The sequence below is a fragment of the Peromyscus maniculatus genome, chromosome 1 (assembly GCF_049852395.1).
Source record: "Peromyscus maniculatus bairdii isolate BWxNUB_F1_BW_parent chromosome 1, HU_Pman_BW_mat_3.1, whole genome shotgun sequence".
NCBI classification, from domain to species: domain Eukaryota; kingdom Metazoa; phylum Chordata; class Mammalia; order Rodentia; family Cricetidae; genus Peromyscus; species Peromyscus maniculatus.
The window spans coordinates 113309314-113328615 of record NC_134852.1 but is presented as its reverse complement, the minus strand read 5'-3'; the positions used below and the strand labels follow the sequence as shown (position 1 = coordinate 113328615).

Sequence of the window (19302 nt, the reverse complement as noted above, 5' to 3'; positions counted from 1 at the left end):
CTAAAGGCGTGCATCACCACTGCCCGGCTATTTTTTTTTTTTTTTAGTGGTAGAAAAGAACTGAACTTAGGACCCTTTCTGGGTAGGCATGCACTTTACCCTAAGCTATATTTCCAGAACTGTGGTGTCCTGATGAAGGTGTCAGCCAATCCCATGAAAATTAAAAAGTTGAAATTACCTGCTCTTTAGAGTTTTACACTGAGCTAGGGCCAAGAATCCTAGCATTGGCCATGGATTTTGGCTGTCATAGGAAGAAAGTATGACCATGAATGAGGCAGTCTTCAGTAGAGGCAGTTCTGAAAAGCACTGGCAGCTGAAGGCTGTCTCACAGTACAGCAGCTGGTACAACAAATCTTCTATAGTCCTAAATGAAAGTCTGCATAGTTTAGTGTTTCACAGTGTCCAGGGTGGGAAGTAAGGGTCAAGAGAGCCATGTGCAGAGTGTATATTGTGTTATGGATGTCGCATGAAGTTAACATAGGCTTATAAGATACCAAACTGAAGTTGAATAGAGTGAATTGGGTTGTTTGGCAGCAACAAGAGTCAAGGGTGGATACTTTCACTGCGTCTGGTACACACAACAGAGTCAGGAAAACAAATGGTTTGAAGAGCTGAGTTTTCTGTATTCACTGGTTTAGTTTTTGTTTTGTGATTGGGCCTCAGCCTAGGCTGGCCTCAAGCTCACTGAGTAGTTAAGGTTGATCCTGAACTACTGATTCTCTTTCCTTCACCTCTAGTGCTGGGATTATAGGTGAATTCCAGTTCACCCAGTTTGCCATTCTTCATCAATTTCTGTAGTTATGACAGATTGTGAGGTTGTCTGTGATATTGATTTGCTTCATTGTAATTTTGTTTCTATTGTGGTTCGTTTTGAGATAAGATCTGTGTTACTGAGGATGACTTGAATTTTTGATCCTCCTAAATCTACATGCTAGAATTACAGACATGAGCTTACCATTCTTCATTTATGCTGTTCTGGGGTTTTGTGCATGCTAGGCAAGTTCTCTTGTCAGCTGAGCTAAATCCCTAGCCTCTGTTGTGATAACTTTAAACAACAGACCTTGCTCAGCATGATAAATGAGAATAAACCAAGTTTGATCTTCTAAGAACCGAGAAAGTTGAGTGGGTAGCCTGATTCATTTAGGAAGCAGATACAGGCAGATCTTCCCGGTGGCAGCGGCGCACACCTTTAATCCCAGCACTAGGGAGGCAGAGCCAGGTGGATCTCTGTGAGTTCGAGGCCAGCCTGGTCTACAGAGTTCCAAGACAGCCTGGACTGTTTCACAGAGAAAACCTTGTCTTGAAAAAAACCAACAAAAAAATAAATAAATAAAAAATAAAAAGAAGAAAGAAAGAAAAAAAGAAAAGATAGGTTGCATTTGAATGAGACACTTTATTCTTGGGTTAAAGATATTTGCTGCCTTCTTTCTTCTTGTTCTTGGGTCTGAAGCAGTTGAATTTCTTTAATATATAGGTTTTTTGCTTATTGCCTGTTACTTTTTATGATTGAAAGTGTCTTTGCAAAGTTAGAAGATAGGTTAAACTTGAGTTCTACTTACCTCTTTGACCTTGTGAAATTTTGTAAAACCTTATTCTTTTTTTTCTACTCTGCAAAATAGAGGTGATAATAGCAGTGATAGCTAATACCAACATTCTTTCATTGTTGTTGAGATGAAAAATATAAATGAGCTTGTAGATGTTGAGGTATTTTCCAGGATATTTTATTATTACTTAAAATCCCTTTGTGAAATGAGTGTCTAATGAATGGTAGGTTTCTGTCTCGGGGTAAGATTATTAAAAGTAAAATGTTGATTGGGAGCTGTAGAACTTAAGGTGTATAGAGTCAGTGTAGCCAAATCACAAATTACAACTAAAATGTTCTATGAGGGTACATTTCACAGTGGAAAAATTGTCATTAATCACCTTTTAAAGAGTGGCATGTTCCTCAAATACATGTCAGATTTACACAGACAAGTTTCCTGTGCTTGGAGATGAATAAGAAAGTACTTGTCTGCTTGGTGTGGTTGTGCACCTCCTTAATCCTGGCACTTAGGAAGCAGAATCAGGTAGATCTCTGAGTTCGAGAACAGCCTGTTCTACAAAGTAAGTTCCAGGACAGCCAGGGCTACACAGCGAAAACCTTTCTCAAAACAAAACAAAAAGAACAAAAGATAATGTGGCAGTCCCAGGTTCAGGTCCTGAGATGGGGAAGTGTCCAACCACCAGATGAGTTTCATACAAGTGACTAGCCCCTAAAAATCTCAAGCCATCTTTATTTATTTATACTTCATGAACAAGCATATTTTCCCACCCTCCAGCATTAACCTCCAGCAAAAACAAATATAATTTTCCCCAACTTTTAAACCAGAGATAACACTTAGCATTTTTTTAACTTGGCTAAATATGGAGCCAGGCACATCTTGTCCTTACAAAGCTAAAAGGTGATAAATATAGGCACATGTTCTCAAGAACAACAATATTGTTAAAAACTTAAAGCATATTTATGGAAATAGGGGTGATTTGCTGTAAGCTGCTTGCATAGTTAGTTTGTATTTCTGCAACTGTTCCCTTGTCCTGTCAAAGGATTCTGCATACCTAAGGCTCTTTATAAAGAGTGAACTTTAATTAGGCACTCTTTTTCCACCTTAATTTTTCCCCAGAATTAGGAGACATGGTTATGTCCCGTGTTGCTTCCTTGTATGTAACTACTAACCTTTTTTTTTTTTTTTTTTTTTCCAAGACAGGGTTTCTCTGTGTAGATTTGCGCCTTTCCTGGAACTCACTTGGAAGCCCAGGCTGGCCTCGAACTCACAGAGATCTGCCTGCCTCTGCTTCCCTAGTGCTGGGATTAAGGCCTGTGCCACCACCACCCGGCTGTATGTAACTACTAACTTTTATTGCCTCCAATCCTGTCAGCACTGAAACAGAAAAGTTCCCAGGGTCTGGGGTGACAGCTGGTAGTTCCAGATAAGAAACCTGAGAAACATCAGTTCCCAAAGAATTTTAGGGGAAAATATTTCAGAAAAAAGAGTTTCTGATAATGATCACATCTTTCCCATGCCTGACTGACATAAGTGAAACCAAAAACTGCTGAGAAAATCATCAATATTTATCAGAGAAGAGATTATGCAGTTTGCTCGATCCCAGCAGTATTCTGAGCTGACCTGAGATCCACTGGTCTCTTGAAGACCTGTTTGTAGCAAGAATTGTTAGGTCTTATTAATAAAAACAAACATGGAGCCAGGTATGGGAGTGAATGCTTAAGGATCAGAGAAACAGAACCAGCCACAGCTAACCTCACCTTGCCAGTTCCTCAGCTGATCTCTTTCCTCAATCTAGAAGCCTCTTTGTCCTCATCCGAATGGATCTCAGCTGACCTGCTGCTCAAAAGCCTAAAAGCTTAACAGGCTCTAGTAGTTGATCCTCATGCCTTATATACCTTTCTGCCTCCAGCCATCAATCACTTCCTGAGATTAAAGGTGTGTGTCACCATGCCTGGTTGTTTCCAGCGTGGCTTTAAACTCAGAGATCCAAATGGATCTCTGCCTCCAGAATGCTAGGATTAAAGGCATGTGCTACTATTGCCTAACCTCTGTTTAATATTGTGGCTCTTCTGTTTTCTGACCCCCAGATTAGTTTATTAGGGTGCACTATATTGGGGAACACAATATCACCACACCTGTTGGATAAGTGTTCATATGCTGATCTGAAACTAGACCACATGGCTCGTGACATGAAAGTAATAGGGATATGGGAGGAATAAGGTTAAGTAAGGAATATGATCAAAGTATGTTTACATACACAGCACATGCTAAAAATAATAGTAATGAAAATGACAAATAATCAAAAATATGCTAATAATAATAATAGTAATAAGGGCAAATAACAAACGTCTCCTGACACTTTCAATGATAGTTATAAATCTAAACTTCCTATATATAACCTCAAACACTGTAACTAACTAACCCTGTATCCAAAATCAAAAACACAAAAAAGTTGGAGGTGCCTAGCAAAATCAACATGATAACTGGATAGCACTTGTTTGTTTTGAGGGACACATGGTCCATGTGTCCAGGCTGGTCTTGAACTGTTTGTGTTATGAAATAGAATTTTGAAAAGGTATGGTAATACATATATAAATAAAATTTACCATTCGTGTATTTTTTTGCTAACAAGTCTGTTCAAATCTTGTTTTCCCTAACATCTATTCAAGTCTTTTGGCTTTTTCTCTTGGGGGAGAGGTCTTTCTGTATAGTCCTGGCAATCCTGTCTGTTAAAGGCAATGTGCCACCACACCTGGCTAAAGGTAGGGACCTTAAAGCAGATCTCATTACTAAAGAGTAAGTGATGATGACATGAGCCTCTAGCTGTAAGGCTAGTACGTAAGTACTCTTCGCCACCTAGCTACCTCTCCAGCCCTGGCCAGGGAAACAGTTTAGATAGTTGATATAACAGAATATGGTCATAATTGTTGATGCATATACTGTATAATCTCCTAGGTCTTGTTTTTTGTTGTTTTGAGACAGGGTGTCATGTAATCTAGCTTTGAGCTGTGTAGCTGAAGATGACCTTGAATTTCTGATCCCCTTGCCTCCCATCTCCAGAGTGCTAGAGTTATGGGTGTTTGCCACCACATCCAATACTGGGGAGCAAACCCACAGCATCATGTATACTGTTTATACTGATCTGTATTGGTCTCTATTATGATATTTAAACAAAAGTTAGGTAAAAATTTAAAAAAAAAAAAATCTTTGCCAATGAGATGTCTCATCTTTCTGCCAAGCCTGATGAATTGAGTTGAACTTCCAAAACTCAAAAGGAGAACATATTGCTGTCCCATCCTCTCACCTCCATACATGTGCTGTGGCATTTGTAGGGATGCATAGGCTAAAAGCAATAAAAGTTAAATTGCCCAACAACTCAGCATATACATGAAAAACATTTTAAAGGGATCGTCATTGGTAGGATCAGAAATTTAATTTTACATTACAGTACTAGTTATTTTAGCAAGTGTGTAGATTAACGAACATTTTATAGGTTTTAATTATATTTAATTATTTATTAAAATACTTTAATTTAGCCAGGCGGCGGTGGTGGCATACACCTTTAATCCCAGCACTGGGAGGCAGAGCCAGGCGGATCTCTGTAAGTTCGAGACCAGCTTGGGCTACCAAGTGAGTCCCAGGAAAGGCGCAAAGCTACACAGAGAAACCCTGACTTGAAAAACAAACAAACAAACAAACAAAATAATAATTTAATATATTTAGTTTATTCATTCAAGGTTTTAGCATATTTAATAGCAGTATGCTATCATTTCTATGGGCCTAACTAATGTTTGTAGAATGGTAGATTTCTTGAAACAAATAACTTTCTGTGGTGTCTCAAAGGAGTAACTTTTGTTTTACAGCTTTCTGAAGCAAACACTTGTTTGGAAGATGTTTAACAAATCATTTGGAACCCCCTTTGGGGGTGGGACAGGGGGCTTCGGCACAACTTCAACATTTGGACAAAGTAAGTTTTGAAAAATAATGAAAAAGGAGAAAATGTCTTAATTTGACTGTCTTTTGTTGGTTCAGTTGTTTTGTTTTGAGACTGGTTATCACTGTAGCCTGAGCCGGCTTATAACTATTTATGTAACTCAGGCTTTCAGCTCTCAATCCTTCTGTCTCAGTTTCTCAAGGCATGAGCCACTGTGATAGTTTTAACTATCAACTTCACATAATCGAGAGTTAGATCTGAGACCATCTGTGAAGGATCCTTGTGGTTATCTTAACTGATGGGGGAGGATCCACCCACTGTAGATGGCTTATCTGTCCCTCCACTGCCTGTGCTAGGCAGATACTCTACCACTGGGCAGCATGCACCCTGTGGTGGTTCAGAGTCACACCTTTTGATTTCAAGTTCATAGTCTTCTGGAGACAATGAGTAAAATACCTTGGCTTAATTTCTGTCTTGTAAGAATTTTGATGGGAATTTGAGAAAGGCTTCAAACTGTATTAGTGGTCCACTTAATGCAGTGTTAAGAAATGTAGCTGGGCAGTGGTGGTACAGGCCTTTAATCCCAGCACACGGGAGTTAGAGTTAAGAGGATCTTGTGAGTTTGAGGCTGGACTGGTCTACAGAGTAAGTTCTAGGACAGCCAAGACTACACAGAGAAACCCTGTCTCAAAAAAACCAAACCAGAACAAAATAAAACAAAGAAATGTTTAAAACTGTTTTACTCACAGACCCTGGATTTTGCTGTTTCAGATACTGGCTTTGGTACTACTAGTGGAGGAGCATTTGGAACATCTGCATTTGGTTCTAGCAACAATACTGGAGGCTTATTTGGAAATTCACAGACCAAACCAGGTAAGAGATTTTGTTTGGAATACATCTGGTTTATTTGTAGCTGGAATAGAACTTTACTTGGTAACTACAATTTACTACATGAACTTTTTTTTCCCCTTCCATGTCTTTAGGAGGATTATTTGGTACCAATTCATTTAGCCAGCCAGCAACCTCCACAAGCACTGGTTTTGGGTTTGGTACATCGACAGGAACATCAAATAGTTTGTTTGGAACTGCAAGTACAGGAACGAGTCTTTTCTCATCCCAGAACAATGCATTTGCACAAAATAAACCAACTGGCTTTGGGAGTAAGTAGAACACCATTCTTTGTACTTCTAATAGTTTAGTATTTGATTTGTTTGTTGAATGTGTCCTCTCTTCTTTGCTCTGTGCTCACTACCTCCTTTCCCACCAAGTGGTCAAAACCAGGAAATAGAATCTGAAAATGTATTGAGTTTTGTAGGCCAGAAAGAGGGCAGTAAATATATCTCTTAAAGAATGGGGGCTTGAAGCAGTAGTATTTGTAATAGATGCAGAGAGGAAGAGATGCCTGACAGAGAATCTCAAGAGTTCAAGGTCATACTGGTCTACAAAGTGAGTTCCAGGAGCCAGGGTTACACAGAAACCTTGTCTCAAAAGAGAGAGACAGAGAGACAGATGCCTGATGCAGAATAGAGAGAGATGCCTGATGCAGAATACCCAGACATAGGATGACAAACCAGGTCAGAGTAGTATTGTTGGAGTTATGCTGACAGGATGTCAAGAAGGATGTGTTCAAGTCAGTCAGTAGTGTTGTACTACAAAGACAACTCTCTCCTTACCTGTGTCTCACATTTACAGTGAAGGACTAGAGCACCTGGAACGAGAAGTGCTGTGTATGCTTTGATTACTCCCCTCCATTCCTTGCTCATGGCAGAGGTTTTTAATTTTTAACCCTTTAAATTCGTGTGGCTAGTAATTGCTTCTTTACATTTACCACTAAATGTGCCCTATGAGGTGATGCTATTTATGGTACAAGAGCACAGTAATATAAGTGGCTAACTAACCAACAGTATTTTTTGAAAGGCAAAATTGTGGAGATGTTGGGAAAAAAATGTTTTTTGGTGTGTCTAAGTGAGACAAAGTCTCATGCATCCCAGGGTGGCCTCAAACTCTTGACTCTACCCCCCCAATTGTTGATATTATATACAGGTTTGTGCCACCATTTCTGGTAGGATGTTGAAATATTTAAATATGCCCTATAAAATGCAATCTTAGGGTGCTAATTCAAAAGTGATATCCCTTTCCCCCAAAAAAAATTTTTTTAAAAAACCCAGGCAGTGGTGGTGCACACCTTTAATCCCAGTACTCAGGAGGCAGAGGCCAGCCTGGGCTACAGAGTGAGTTCCAGGAAAGGCACCAAACCAAAGCTACACAGAGAAACCCTGTCTCCAAAAAAAAAATTTTTTTTAAGTGATATTCCTACTAACTTTAAACTATATATTAAGGTTAGAGTTTGTTAGAAATGATAATTTGCTAATGAGCAATCAAAATGCTCATAATGGTTATTAGCATATCACTTAAGTTAAACATTCACAGGTAGATTTTTCTTGTTTACTGACATTTCTGCCACTGTGTGATGTCTCTTTGCTTTTTAGAGACAGGATTTCTCTGTATAGCTTTGCGTCTTTCCTGGAACTCACTCTGTAGCCCAGGCTGGCCTCAAACTCACAGAGATCCACCTGCTTCTGCCTCCCAAGTGCTGGGATTAAAAGTATGCATATATGTGTGTGTGTGTGTGTGCGCGCGCGCGCGCGCGCGCGCGCGCGCGCCCCTTGAGGACTTCCCATATTTTAAGAAAGATAGTCTGGGGGCTGTAGAAGGAGCACTGGCTGCTCTTACAGAGGACCCAAGTTCATTTGCCAGCATCCACATGGCAGCTCACAACTGTCTGTACTCCATTTCTAGTGGAGCCAGCATTCTTACCCAGACATACATACAGGCAGAACATCAGTAGACATAAGATATAAATAAATAAATCATTATGAAAAAAGAAAGATAGTCTTTAATTTCTTTATTTCTTTTCTTTTCCCCTTTTTGAGACAGGTTTTCACAAAGTACTTCTAGCTGACCTGGAACTCACCATGTAGACAAAACTGGCCTCAGAGATCTACCTGTCTCTGCTTCCCTTCTGAGGTTAAAGGCATGGGCCACTATGCCCTGCTAGGTAGAGTCTGCTATTTCTATATTAGTTTCTTTTTAGGTTTTGAGACAAGTATCTCACTGTGTAGCCTGGGCTAGTCTGGAACTCACTGTGAAGCTAGCCCAAACTAGTGTTGAACTGAAAGCATTCCTGATACAGCCTCCCAAGTGCTTGGATTCCAGTCCTGCTTCTGAGTTAATTTCTATAAAATAACCAACAATGCCCTCTGATTTTACATTTTTTTTAGCGATGGTCACATTTTATGCTAACCTGTCTATGTTTAATGCTTCAGTAGGACCATTTACATGTTCAAAATATTCTCATAATGTATGGGTACATGAAATATTATACCTAAATAAAAAAACAGTATATTTTTGTGTTGTGATGTCTGTTATGATGAGGTGTTCTCAGAAGGACAATTTTATTCAGCATTCATTCTTGCTTAGTAAAAAAAAGAGAAAGGAAATAAAATACACAGTCAAATGTTTCTTTTTAGTCTTGTCTGTTGTTATATCTAAGAACCACCTGCACATGTAGCTAATTTATGGGTTTGGATTAGTTTACCTTGAGAGTTGTAGTAGCCTGGAAGCATGTTGGTATGGAATATTGCCTGAATAAATTTGCTCAGGAGAAATAAATAATATTTGACAGTGTGAAAGCACTGCTGCCATTACCCTACCTTATTTCCAGGGTGTTCAAGATGAAGTTGTTTGCTATTTAATTCTCATTTTCTTTCTAATTGACAGATTTTGGAACAAGTACTAGCAGTGGAGGACTGTTTGGAACTACAAACACCACCTCTAACCCTTTTGGTAGCACATCTGGCTCTCTCTTTGGGCCAAGTAGTTTTACAGCAGCACCTACAGGAACCACTATTAAATTTAATGTACGTATTTTCTTCCAGAATGTTCTTTTTTTCCCTATGTATTTCTTTGTAGAATGAATTGTCAGATTGCTCCTATTTCCAGTAATTCATATCATAATTTGGCTTTTTAAAAAAAATAAGCTTACTTATTTTTATGTGTATGAATATTTGTTGCATGTGTGAATGTTCACTATGTGCATGCAGTACCCAGGGAGGCCAGAAGAGGGTATCATGATCTCTTGGAATTGCAGGAACAGATGGTTGTGAACCTCCATTTGGTGCTGATGTAATATAGGCCCCAGGACCTTGGCATAATTGACGACACTTTAGAGGCCCTGTTCTGACCTTAGAACCCAACACATAGATCCCAATACTTGCCAAAAAACGGGAACAAAGACCTAATCCGTCCAAGATCTATTCAGTACTTCCAGGATCCAGGAAAATCCTTAAATGTACTAACCTTGCTTTTTTGCTTCTGTAGTTTTACTTCTTGGTAAAATTGTTCTTGCTAGCTGACCAGGTTGTGGTTTTATGTATACAAGACAAAGATGAGTGAGGCTCGGGGCTGCATGATTTGGGCAAGCTCCCCATGTAGCCTTCAGTGGGCAATATAGGCTTTCTTTTCAGCTTTAAGAGTGTCTGTGTGGGATGGGGGTGGGGGCCTATGCCGTTAACCCCAGCACTTGGGAAGCAGAAGCAGGTGGATCTCTGTCTGAGTTTGAGGCCAGCCTGGTCTACAGAACAAGTTCCAGAATGTCCAGGGCTACACAGAGAAACCCTGCCTCAAAAAAAAAAAATTCTAATTTTTTCCTTCTTTTTTATTGCCATGGTGGGCATTAAGTCAAGGTCTCATGCATAGTAGGTAAGCACTCTACCACTGAGCTGAAATTAATTTCCAGCATGAAACATCATCTAGATTACAATGTATATTAAAATTGTGCTCACTTCAGTCAAGTTTGTATTTAGTGTTGATTATGGTAAACATATAAAGCAGAATTCCTGAGGCAGGGTCTTGCTGTGTAATCCAGGCTGACTTTTTATACTAACTACATAGCTCAGACTTGCCTTGAACTCAGTGATCTTGCTTTCCCTTTTTAGTGCTAGGATTACAAGTATCTGTCAGTATTTTCTGTTCTAAAGCAGAACTGGGGTAATCATCTGTTAAATAAAGAATAATGGACAGATCATAGAAAAAGAACTGAAAATAAGACTTCTTCATGAAGATACGTAGAATAGTCTATCATCTATTCAAGAATAAAACCTTGGATCTCTGTCAGTTCGAGGCCAGCCTGGTCTACAAAGTGAGTTCCAGGACAGGCTCCAAAAGCTACACAGAGAAACCCTGTCTCAAAAAACAAACAAACAAACAAACAAACAAACAAAGAATAAAACCTTGGATGGAATGGAAAAATGGGACAATAAAGTGGATGGGAGGGTTAGTGCACTATGGGCCTTGGGATTAAACTCTGGCCTTCAAAGGCATGTGTGGGCTATATAGAACATTGTCTCAAAAAATAAAACTGGGTGTAGTGGCTCACACCATTAATCCTAACACTGAGGAGGCAGAGGCAGGTGGATCTCTGAGTTCAAGTCCAGCCTGGTTAATATAGAGCTCCAGGACAACCATGGCTACATAGAGGCCCTGTCTCTAAATGAATTAATAAAAGAATGAAAAATAAAAAGCAGATAATTGAAGAACAGATGATAGTGCTTTTAAAGGTTTAAATATGTATACTTTTTTTTTTTTTTTTTTTTTTTTTTTTAGTAAATTGGGTAAAACCATTGGTAAGAATATATTACCTGTATTTTACCATATAATTGGATAGCTTGAGTTGAGAGGCTAATACTTAAGTTTGTGGTAAATTTGTTACCAAGATGGATTTATCTGGGCTAGAGAGATGGCTTAGTAGTTAACAGTACTTGCTATTCTTACAGAGGACTGGAATTGGGTTCCCAATACCTACCTATTGGCTTACAACTGTCTATTAATTACTCTTAACTCCAAGAGATACAATGCCTCCAGCCTCTGCACTTACATGTACATATCTACATTCAGGCACACACAGCTACATATAACTAAAAATAATAAAAATTTATCTTTAAAAATGAAGGTGGGGTTAATTTTTGTTCAGATAACTGTGATGTGGGGGAAAGATCAGAAATGTTACCCTATATTTTAATCAAGCATCCTTGAAAAACAATTTGATTTTGCCATGAGGGTCTTACTGTGATGCCCAGATGGGTCTTGAATTCCTGGTCTCAAATGATCATGCTTCAACTTCAAAAATATTTGGAACTATAGGTTTGTGCCACTGTGCCCAGCTCCATCTTTTAGTTTGTTTGAGATAAGGTCTCACTCTGTAGCCTTCCTGGGTTGGTTTGGTATTCACGGCTCCCTCTGGAATGCTGGGGTAGTAGATATAGGCCATCATACCCTCCTAAAAGTGTTTTTTGAGTAGGTGGGGGGGGTGCCTTTGCAAATGTTAGACAGGCACTCACCACTGAACTTTATCCAGCCCTTGGCCCAATCTTGTTACAAAAGGAAAAATGGAATAATTTTAAAGTTCAGTGGTTGACAAACTGTGTCTGTAAGAGTTGGACTTAGGAAAAAACTTGGACTTAGAAATGTGCCTTTGTCTTCCTTTGCAGCCTCCCACGGGTACAGATACTATGGTCAAAGCTGGAGTTAGCACTAACATCAGTACCAAGCATCAGTGTATTACTGCTATGAAAGAATATGAAAGCAAGTCACTAGAGGTCAGTACAAAAAATGAGTTTGATACTTTCATGATACATAAACACAGCTTTTTCAAATATTTGATTCTTTTCAAGATTAAGTGGTTCGAATTGGGTCTGAGTAAAAGCTTTACATTAATCAAGGTGTTTTTCAAGATCATATATTATTATGAATACTTTTATTTTAGGCTGAGATAATATTCTCCACATATACAGGTCTATCTAGTATTCTATTCTGGTTAGTTATTTACAATGCAGTGAGATGCATGTTTATGCATATATGACGTTTTAGTAAATTTATGCAAAATCCTAAGTACATGGCTTAATAAGTTTTTCATTAAGTGGAAAGATACTTATCAAGTGACAGTATAGAGAAAAAACAATAGGAAAAGAAACAAGAATAGCTAACATCCCAAAGCCCTTATTAACCCTGCCCCTCATCATAATACTTTCCTTCCAAAATTACCTATCTTGATTGCCCAATTTTTGCCAGTCTTTGAGTTTTATATAGATGGACACTTCAGTATTATTACACTTCATCAGTGACGTTACTCTGTAATAGATTGTTGGGGAGTCTCTTCTAAGTAATTTTTTTTTTTTTTTGCCATATGTTAAGTTTGGTAATGTGCTTACCTTCAGGAACTTCGTTTGGAGGATTATCAGGCTAACCGTAAAGGCCCACAGAACCAAGTGGGAGCAGGTACCACAGCTGGCTTATTTGGGTCTTCTCCAGCAACTTCCAGTGCAACAGGACTCTTCAGCTCCTCCACCACTAATTCAGCCTTTTCATATGGTCAGAACAAAACTGTCTTTGGAACTAGTAAGCACTTTGTTGTATCATAAAGAAGACTGGTCAAATAAATGTAAATCATGACTCACTTCATTACAAGAGCTGTGGAGAAAAAATAATTTGGGGATATTTATGAATAGGGAGAGATAGTTAAAAGTAAGGATGGCTAAAGAATCCTTCATTTCAGAGGTAATATTTGAGTAGTAACCTACTCAAAGGTAAAAGAATTGGTTGTATGTATTTTTAGGAAAAATCTGCTAACTTGAAGCAATGAGTCTCAAAACTCTGAGGTTTTAGAGGCTTTTTTGAGGGTCTCACTCTAACTCAAGTTGACCTCAAATTCAAAACAATCTTGCTTCAGCCTTCCAAATACTTGTGTTATAAGCATGAGCCACCAGGCCCAGCAAAACTCAAGTTTTTACCTAAGAGGTGAGTGTTCCAGAATTCTAGGGGACATAAGGGCTCTGTTTAGTAGGACTTTATGAGTGGATCAGAGCTTGACTTTTTTGATACAGTATTGCTATGTAAACTTGGCTGGCTTGGAACTTGCTAGCTACATAGGCCAAAGTAGCCTTAGATTATGGCAGTCTTCCTGCTTCTGCCTCCCAAGTGCTGGACATGTAGGCATATGTGCCTTACCCTGTAAGACATGACTTTTTATTTGCTTGGGAAACATTAAGGTTTATTTTGAAAGAGAAGTCATTTGATAATGAGTGAAGGTTCATTCTGAGGATTACTACTATATTCAGAGTAGTATAAAGTAGTACAAAATTAGTATAAAAATGCTGGGTGTGGTGGTGCACACCTTTGATCCCACTTGGAGATCACTTGGAGCATTTGTGAGACTGAGGCATATGGCCCTGAGTTCGAGGCCAGCCTGGTCTGTAGAGCAAGTTCCTGGACAGTGAGGGCTACACAGAAATCCTGTTTCGAAAAACAAAAGCAAAAAATTGTTGTACTTTCAACATGAAAGATTGATAGAGTCTTAAACAAAAGGGCTGGGATTGAGTGTAGCTCAAGCATATATAAGGCCCTGTTTTCAGTCCCCAGGAATACATGATCAGTCAGTCAGATTCTAAACCCTGATGAGATAACCGGAGTTGATTCAGTATAGGGCGTGAAAGCATTTAAGGTGATGGCTAAGTTACTTGATAAAAAAACAGCTTTTGCAAAAGTTACAATACAAAGCTTACGTTGTAGCTTGTCTGGGTAGTTCATGCTTATAATTACAGGATTTGGGAGGTGAAGATAAAGAATTCAAGATTATCCTTAGCAACATAGTAAAGTGTGAGGCCACCCTGCCAGAAACCAAAGCAAACCAAAGATTTCTTCTTTCCTGGATTTCTCCCTTAGCCACAAGTTTACCTCTGTAAAAAGGCAAACAAAAGTTACAAAGTTTCCATAGCTTTCTAGAGAAATGTATACTCAAATACTGTGTTTATCTAATTTACATTTAACATTCTTTTCAGCCTTAGTATTTCTGACTTAACAGATTTATTTCTTTCGTTTTATTTATTTATTTTTGAGACAGGAATTCTCTGTCCTGGAACTATGTAGACTAGGCTGGCCTTGAACTCACAGAGGTTCATCTGCCTCTGCCTCCCAAGAGCTGGGATTAAAAGGCTGTGCCACTATGCTCGATGAATACAGTACTGTATATAAAAGACGAGACTGAATATATTGATAGGAAGAAAAAAACCTCATTCTGTCAAAATTAATTTAAACATAGATTGAATATTTTTCCTTATAAAAAGGAAAGTTGAGTTTACAAAGGAAGGTCATTCAGTCTTATTAGAATTCTTGAGTTGAGGTATTATAGAAAAGAAAGTTTTAATATAAAGTAGAGCTAGCTGAAGATAGAAAATGAAGGCTATTAAATAATGAATATAGAATAATTTGAATATCAATAGACAAAGCTCAGATGATTGACTTACTGGCTCATTTGAGAGTTCCAATTGTTTTTTGTTTTTTTTTTTTTAATTTGTTTTTTGTTTATTTCTCCTTTTCTGAAAGGCACAACTGGATTTGGAACAAATCCAGGTGGTCTCTTTGGCCAACAGAATCAACAGACTACCAGTCTCTTCAGCAAACCATTTGGCCAGGCTACAACCACCCAGAATACTGGCTTTTCCTTTGGTAATACTAGTACCCTTGGGCAGCCGAGCACCAATACTATGGTAAGGAAACAGGCCCTTGGTTAACTCTAGGTCTTCTGTGTTAAGCTAAGTAATGAGACTAGTAATCATGTTCACCTTGTAAGTGCTGTCTCCACAGCAGTTCTTTAGAGCTGAGGTTATTTAGGATGGGGAAGAAAACAAGTCTTTCAGTAATGAAGACCTAGATTTTGTCTCAGCCCATACTCTACTCATTGAGAGTTTGTTGAATGAGTCATCTATCTTTTCTGACCATAGATTTCTTATCACTAAGAGCTTAGTGGGCTACAGGTTGCTATCTTAAGGTTATATACCTTGTGATGTTGATGATTAATCGTTCCAGAGGGAGTTGGAGGGAGATAATGAGAAAGGACTGTCTATGAATCATCAAAGTACATTGTGTACGTGGATGAGAATGTTAAAAAAAAAAGCATTGTAAGTAAAGAAAGTGGTTACTGAAATTATAAGAATAGAACTATAGAATTGGGCATACTATAATCTCAGTGTTTGGGAGGAGGATCCAGCGTTCAAGGATAGTATTGATTATGAATCTAGTTCAAGGCCAGTCTAGGTTATATGAGATTAATCTCAAAAATTAAATGAGCATATGGATAAAATTGAGAATAAAGAAAGGAATTCTCATGTTTAAAGACAACTGATTTTCCAACAAGAGTACCACAACTGATTATCCATCTGGGAAAGAATGAGGTTAAATCCCTTATATAATTAATAGCCAGAGTTTACTCAATAGATCAAATACCAAGAATTACAAAACTTGTGGTTGTGTTTCATGTATGACCCAGGGTCTCACTGTGCAGTCCAGGCTTCCCTGAGACTTGCTTCAGCCTCATACATGATGGCATTATAAGTATGAGTTATGTCTAGTTTATAAAGCATTTAGAAGAAAATGAGGTGGGTTTTTTAATTGTTTGTTTTGATAACATAGTCTTGTTATAGCTTAGGTTATCCTGGAATTTCCTATGTAAGCTAACACCTCAGAGCACCAGAATTCATAGAAAGCCTTAGTACATGCCCAGCATTTGAAGTTCATTGTTCTGGAAACAGGGACTTAGGTTATAGGGATGAATTTACAGTCCTGGACTCTAAAGTTTTAATAACTTTTAACTTTGCTGTTTTGGGAAGGATACCTTATTCTTGCTTTTCAGGGTTGTGCAAAGAAATGTTCCAAGAATTTTGTGTTTATCACACATGATTTTATAAGCAATGGTGACTTTTAAAAATTTTTTTTTTATTTATCTCTCTAAGACTTTAAACTACTATGAACTGCCTTTTAATCTAAATTACCCGTTCCAGGGCCTGTTTGGAGTAACCCAAGCCTCACAGCCAGGAGGTCTTTTTGGGACGGCTACAAATACCAGCACTGGGACAGCTTTTGGAACAGGAACAGGTCTCTTTGGGCAGCCCAGTACTGGATTTGGTGCAGTTGGTTCGGTAGGTGGTGACAGTTGATTGTAATCTGAGTGTTTAAATCTGAAGGATTTAAATCTGAAGGAATATATAAAACAGATAATTGTCTTCCAAGAATTTAATACTATAAGTTTATTTTTTTCATTTTTCTTCAATTACATAAAATTGTAAAAATTGTATTTTTACTTATTTTTTATATGTATGCCTATACCACACTGCACCCATGACATTCAGAAACCACTGTGGAAGCCTAGCAGTGTTGCCGGTGCACACCTTTAATCCCAGCAAGGGCAAGTGGATCTCTGAGTTCAAAGACAGCCTGGTCTAGAGAGTGAGTTCCAGGACAGCCAGGGCTACACAGAGAAAAAACAAAACAAAACAAAACAAAACAAAAAAACAAAAAAAAAAACCAGCCAAACAAACCATGAAGCTACTTGTGGGAGTCCATTCTCTCTTGCTGTATGGGTTCCAAGGATCAAACTCAAATCAGGTTTGGTGGCAAGTACCTTTACCCACTGAGCCATCTTGCCAGCTCCTCTCTTGGTCTTTATGTCAGGGTCTCAAGTGGCCCAGACTAACGGGAACTTCTGTGTAGTCAAGGATAAGCTCAAACTCCTCATGCTGCTACTTCCTTAGTCCTGGGATTCAGGCATGTACTACTAATTAGAAGTTGGCCCCAAACTACTAGTTTTCATGTTTCAGCATCGCAGGTACTAGGATTGCAAACATTTGCCATCATGCCCAGTTTCAAAAAGTGTTGGGAACAAACTCTGGGTATTATGCATTCTTGGAAAGCACTGTAGTAACTACTAACTGTCCCCTCTGCTCCATGGTTTTTTATTCAATTACTAAATTGTCTTATCTCAGTGATGATGTGGCGTACTTCTGTTTGAAAGTACTGTTAAGTGCTGGAGAGATGGCTCAGCAGTTAAGAGCACTGGCTGCTCTAACAGAGGACTTGGATATGACTACTAGCACCCATTCGGCAGCTCACTTCTGGCTTCTGTAGGCATTAGGCATACACATGGTGCACAGACAGATGTAGTCAAAACATCCATACACATTACAAAGAAAAACAAAGTATCAGCCAGGCGGTGGTGGTGGTGGTGGTGGTGGTGGTGGTGGTGGTGGTGGTGGTGGTGGTGGTGGTGGTGGTGGTGGTGGTGGTGGTGGTGGTGGTGGTGCACGCCTTTAATCCTAGCACTCAGGAGACAGAAGCAGCCGGGTCTCTGAGTTGGAGGCCAGCCTGGTCTACAAATTGAGTTCCAGGACAGACTCCAAAGCTACATAGAGAAACCCTGTCTTTTTTTTTTTTTTAAGATTTATTTATTATGTATACAGTGTTCTGCCTGCATGTACGCCTGCAGGCCAGAAGAGGGCACCAGATCTCATTATGGATGGTTGCGAGCCACCATGTAGTTGCTGGGAATTGAACTCAGGACCTCTGGAAGAGCAGCCAGTGCTCCTAACCGCTGAGCCATCTCTCCAGCCCCAGAGAAACCCTGTCTTGAAAAAAAAAAAAAAAAAATTAAAAGAGGAAAAAAAAACTTATAATTGGTTAGTTTAGTTTTAATTTTTAAATTGAGAAGTAAAGTTGCTCTTTTTTTATTTTTCCGAGATGGTTTCTTCATGTAGCCCTGGCTGTCCTGGGACTCACTATGTAGACCAAAATCTCCTCAGAGTTAGAGATCCACTTGCCTCTGTCTCTTGAGTGCTGGGATTGAAGGCTTGTGCCACCACCTCGCAGCTTAACCCTGCTTGATTTTGTTTTTTCAAGACAAGGTTTCTCTGTGTAGCTTTGCGCCTTTCCTGGAACTCACTTTGTAGACCAGGCTGGCCTCGAACTCACAGAGATCCACCTGGCTCTGCCTCCCAAGTGCTAGGATTAAAGGCTTGTGCCACCATCACCCAGCCTGTTTGTTTTTATTATGTACAATGTACAATATAGTCTTTTTGTGTGTTTGTTTTATACTTAATATCTTTTGCCATTGCAGGCTCCCTTTAAGTTTTGAAGTTTATTTAGAATCCATTTGGGTAGTTTTTTATGTATTCTCAATTTACATTATTTAAATCAGTTGTTTTTTTGCTTTTTGGGTTTTTTTTTTGGCTTTTTCGAGACAGGATTTCTCTGTGTAGTTTTGGTGCCTGTCCTGGATCTCGCTCTATAGACCAGGCTGGCCTCGAACTCACAGATCTACCTGACTCTGCCTCCCAAATGCTGGGAGGCCCGGCTCAGATATATATATTTTTTTAAAGACAGATTTTACTGTGTAGCTCTGGCAAGCACAAACCTTGTTATATAGATCAGGGTGGCCTCGAACTTATAGAGATGGACCTGCTTCTACTTGCAAAGTGGTGAGATTTAAGGCTTGTACCTCGTGTCCAGCCCAAATCAGATAATTCTTAACTTCTAGTTTTCCTTTTTGTGTTTTGAGGGATAAACTAGAATGGTATTTAGAAATTAAATGCTTTTGGAGTTCCTAGAATTACAGGGATTCTCATGCTATGGGAGATGTATATAATAACTTAGTTATTTACCTTATTGAATTAAGTTGTCTAGGTATAGAACTACTGTTTTGAAATGCACTTAAAAGAGCAGTAAATTTTATATTATAATACCATTTGGGGGGAAAGAATGACGGTGCAGAAATGTGTGGCTGGCTTGAGCAAGGCCCTAGTTTTGGTCCTCAGTACTACCACCACCACTAGAAAAAGCTGGTCAAACATAGCTGAGACAAGAAGATTGAAAGTTTGAATCCAGCCTGGGCTATAGAGAGTTCAAGGCCAGCCTGAACTATACAATACACCGCCTCAAACA

General features: G+C 38.9%; 1 protein-coding gene across 21 annotated transcripts in view; it reads left to right on the top strand.

Moving 5' to 3' along the window:
• The window catches only part of Nup98 (nucleoporin 98 and 96 precursor), a 107460-nt gene that overhangs the window by 13682 nt on the left and 74476 nt on the right, over window positions 1-19302 (top strand). For 16 of the 21 annotated variants that reach the window (XM_076548931.1, XM_015986825.3, XM_076548985.1 and 13 more), the window contains exons 2-9: window positions 5408-5511; window positions 6250-6351; window positions 6462-6638; window positions 9259-9398; window positions 12027-12134; window positions 12753-12933; window positions 14917-15080; window positions 16371-16508. In XM_076548931.1, the coding sequence (XP_076405046.1) occupies window positions 5436-5511; window positions 6250-6351; window positions 6462-6638; window positions 9259-9398; window positions 12027-12134; window positions 12753-12933; window positions 14917-15080; window positions 16371-16508 (1086 nt within the window). In that variant the 5' untranslated portion in view covers window positions 5408-5435. The remainder of the gene's footprint in view (window positions 1-5407; window positions 5512-6249; window positions 6352-6461; window positions 6639-9258; window positions 9399-12026; window positions 12135-12752; window positions 12934-14916; window positions 15081-16370; window positions 16509-19302) is intronic. The other 5 variants (XM_076549026.1, XM_076548977.1, XM_076548959.1 and 2 more) reach the window with 1 other exon arrangement.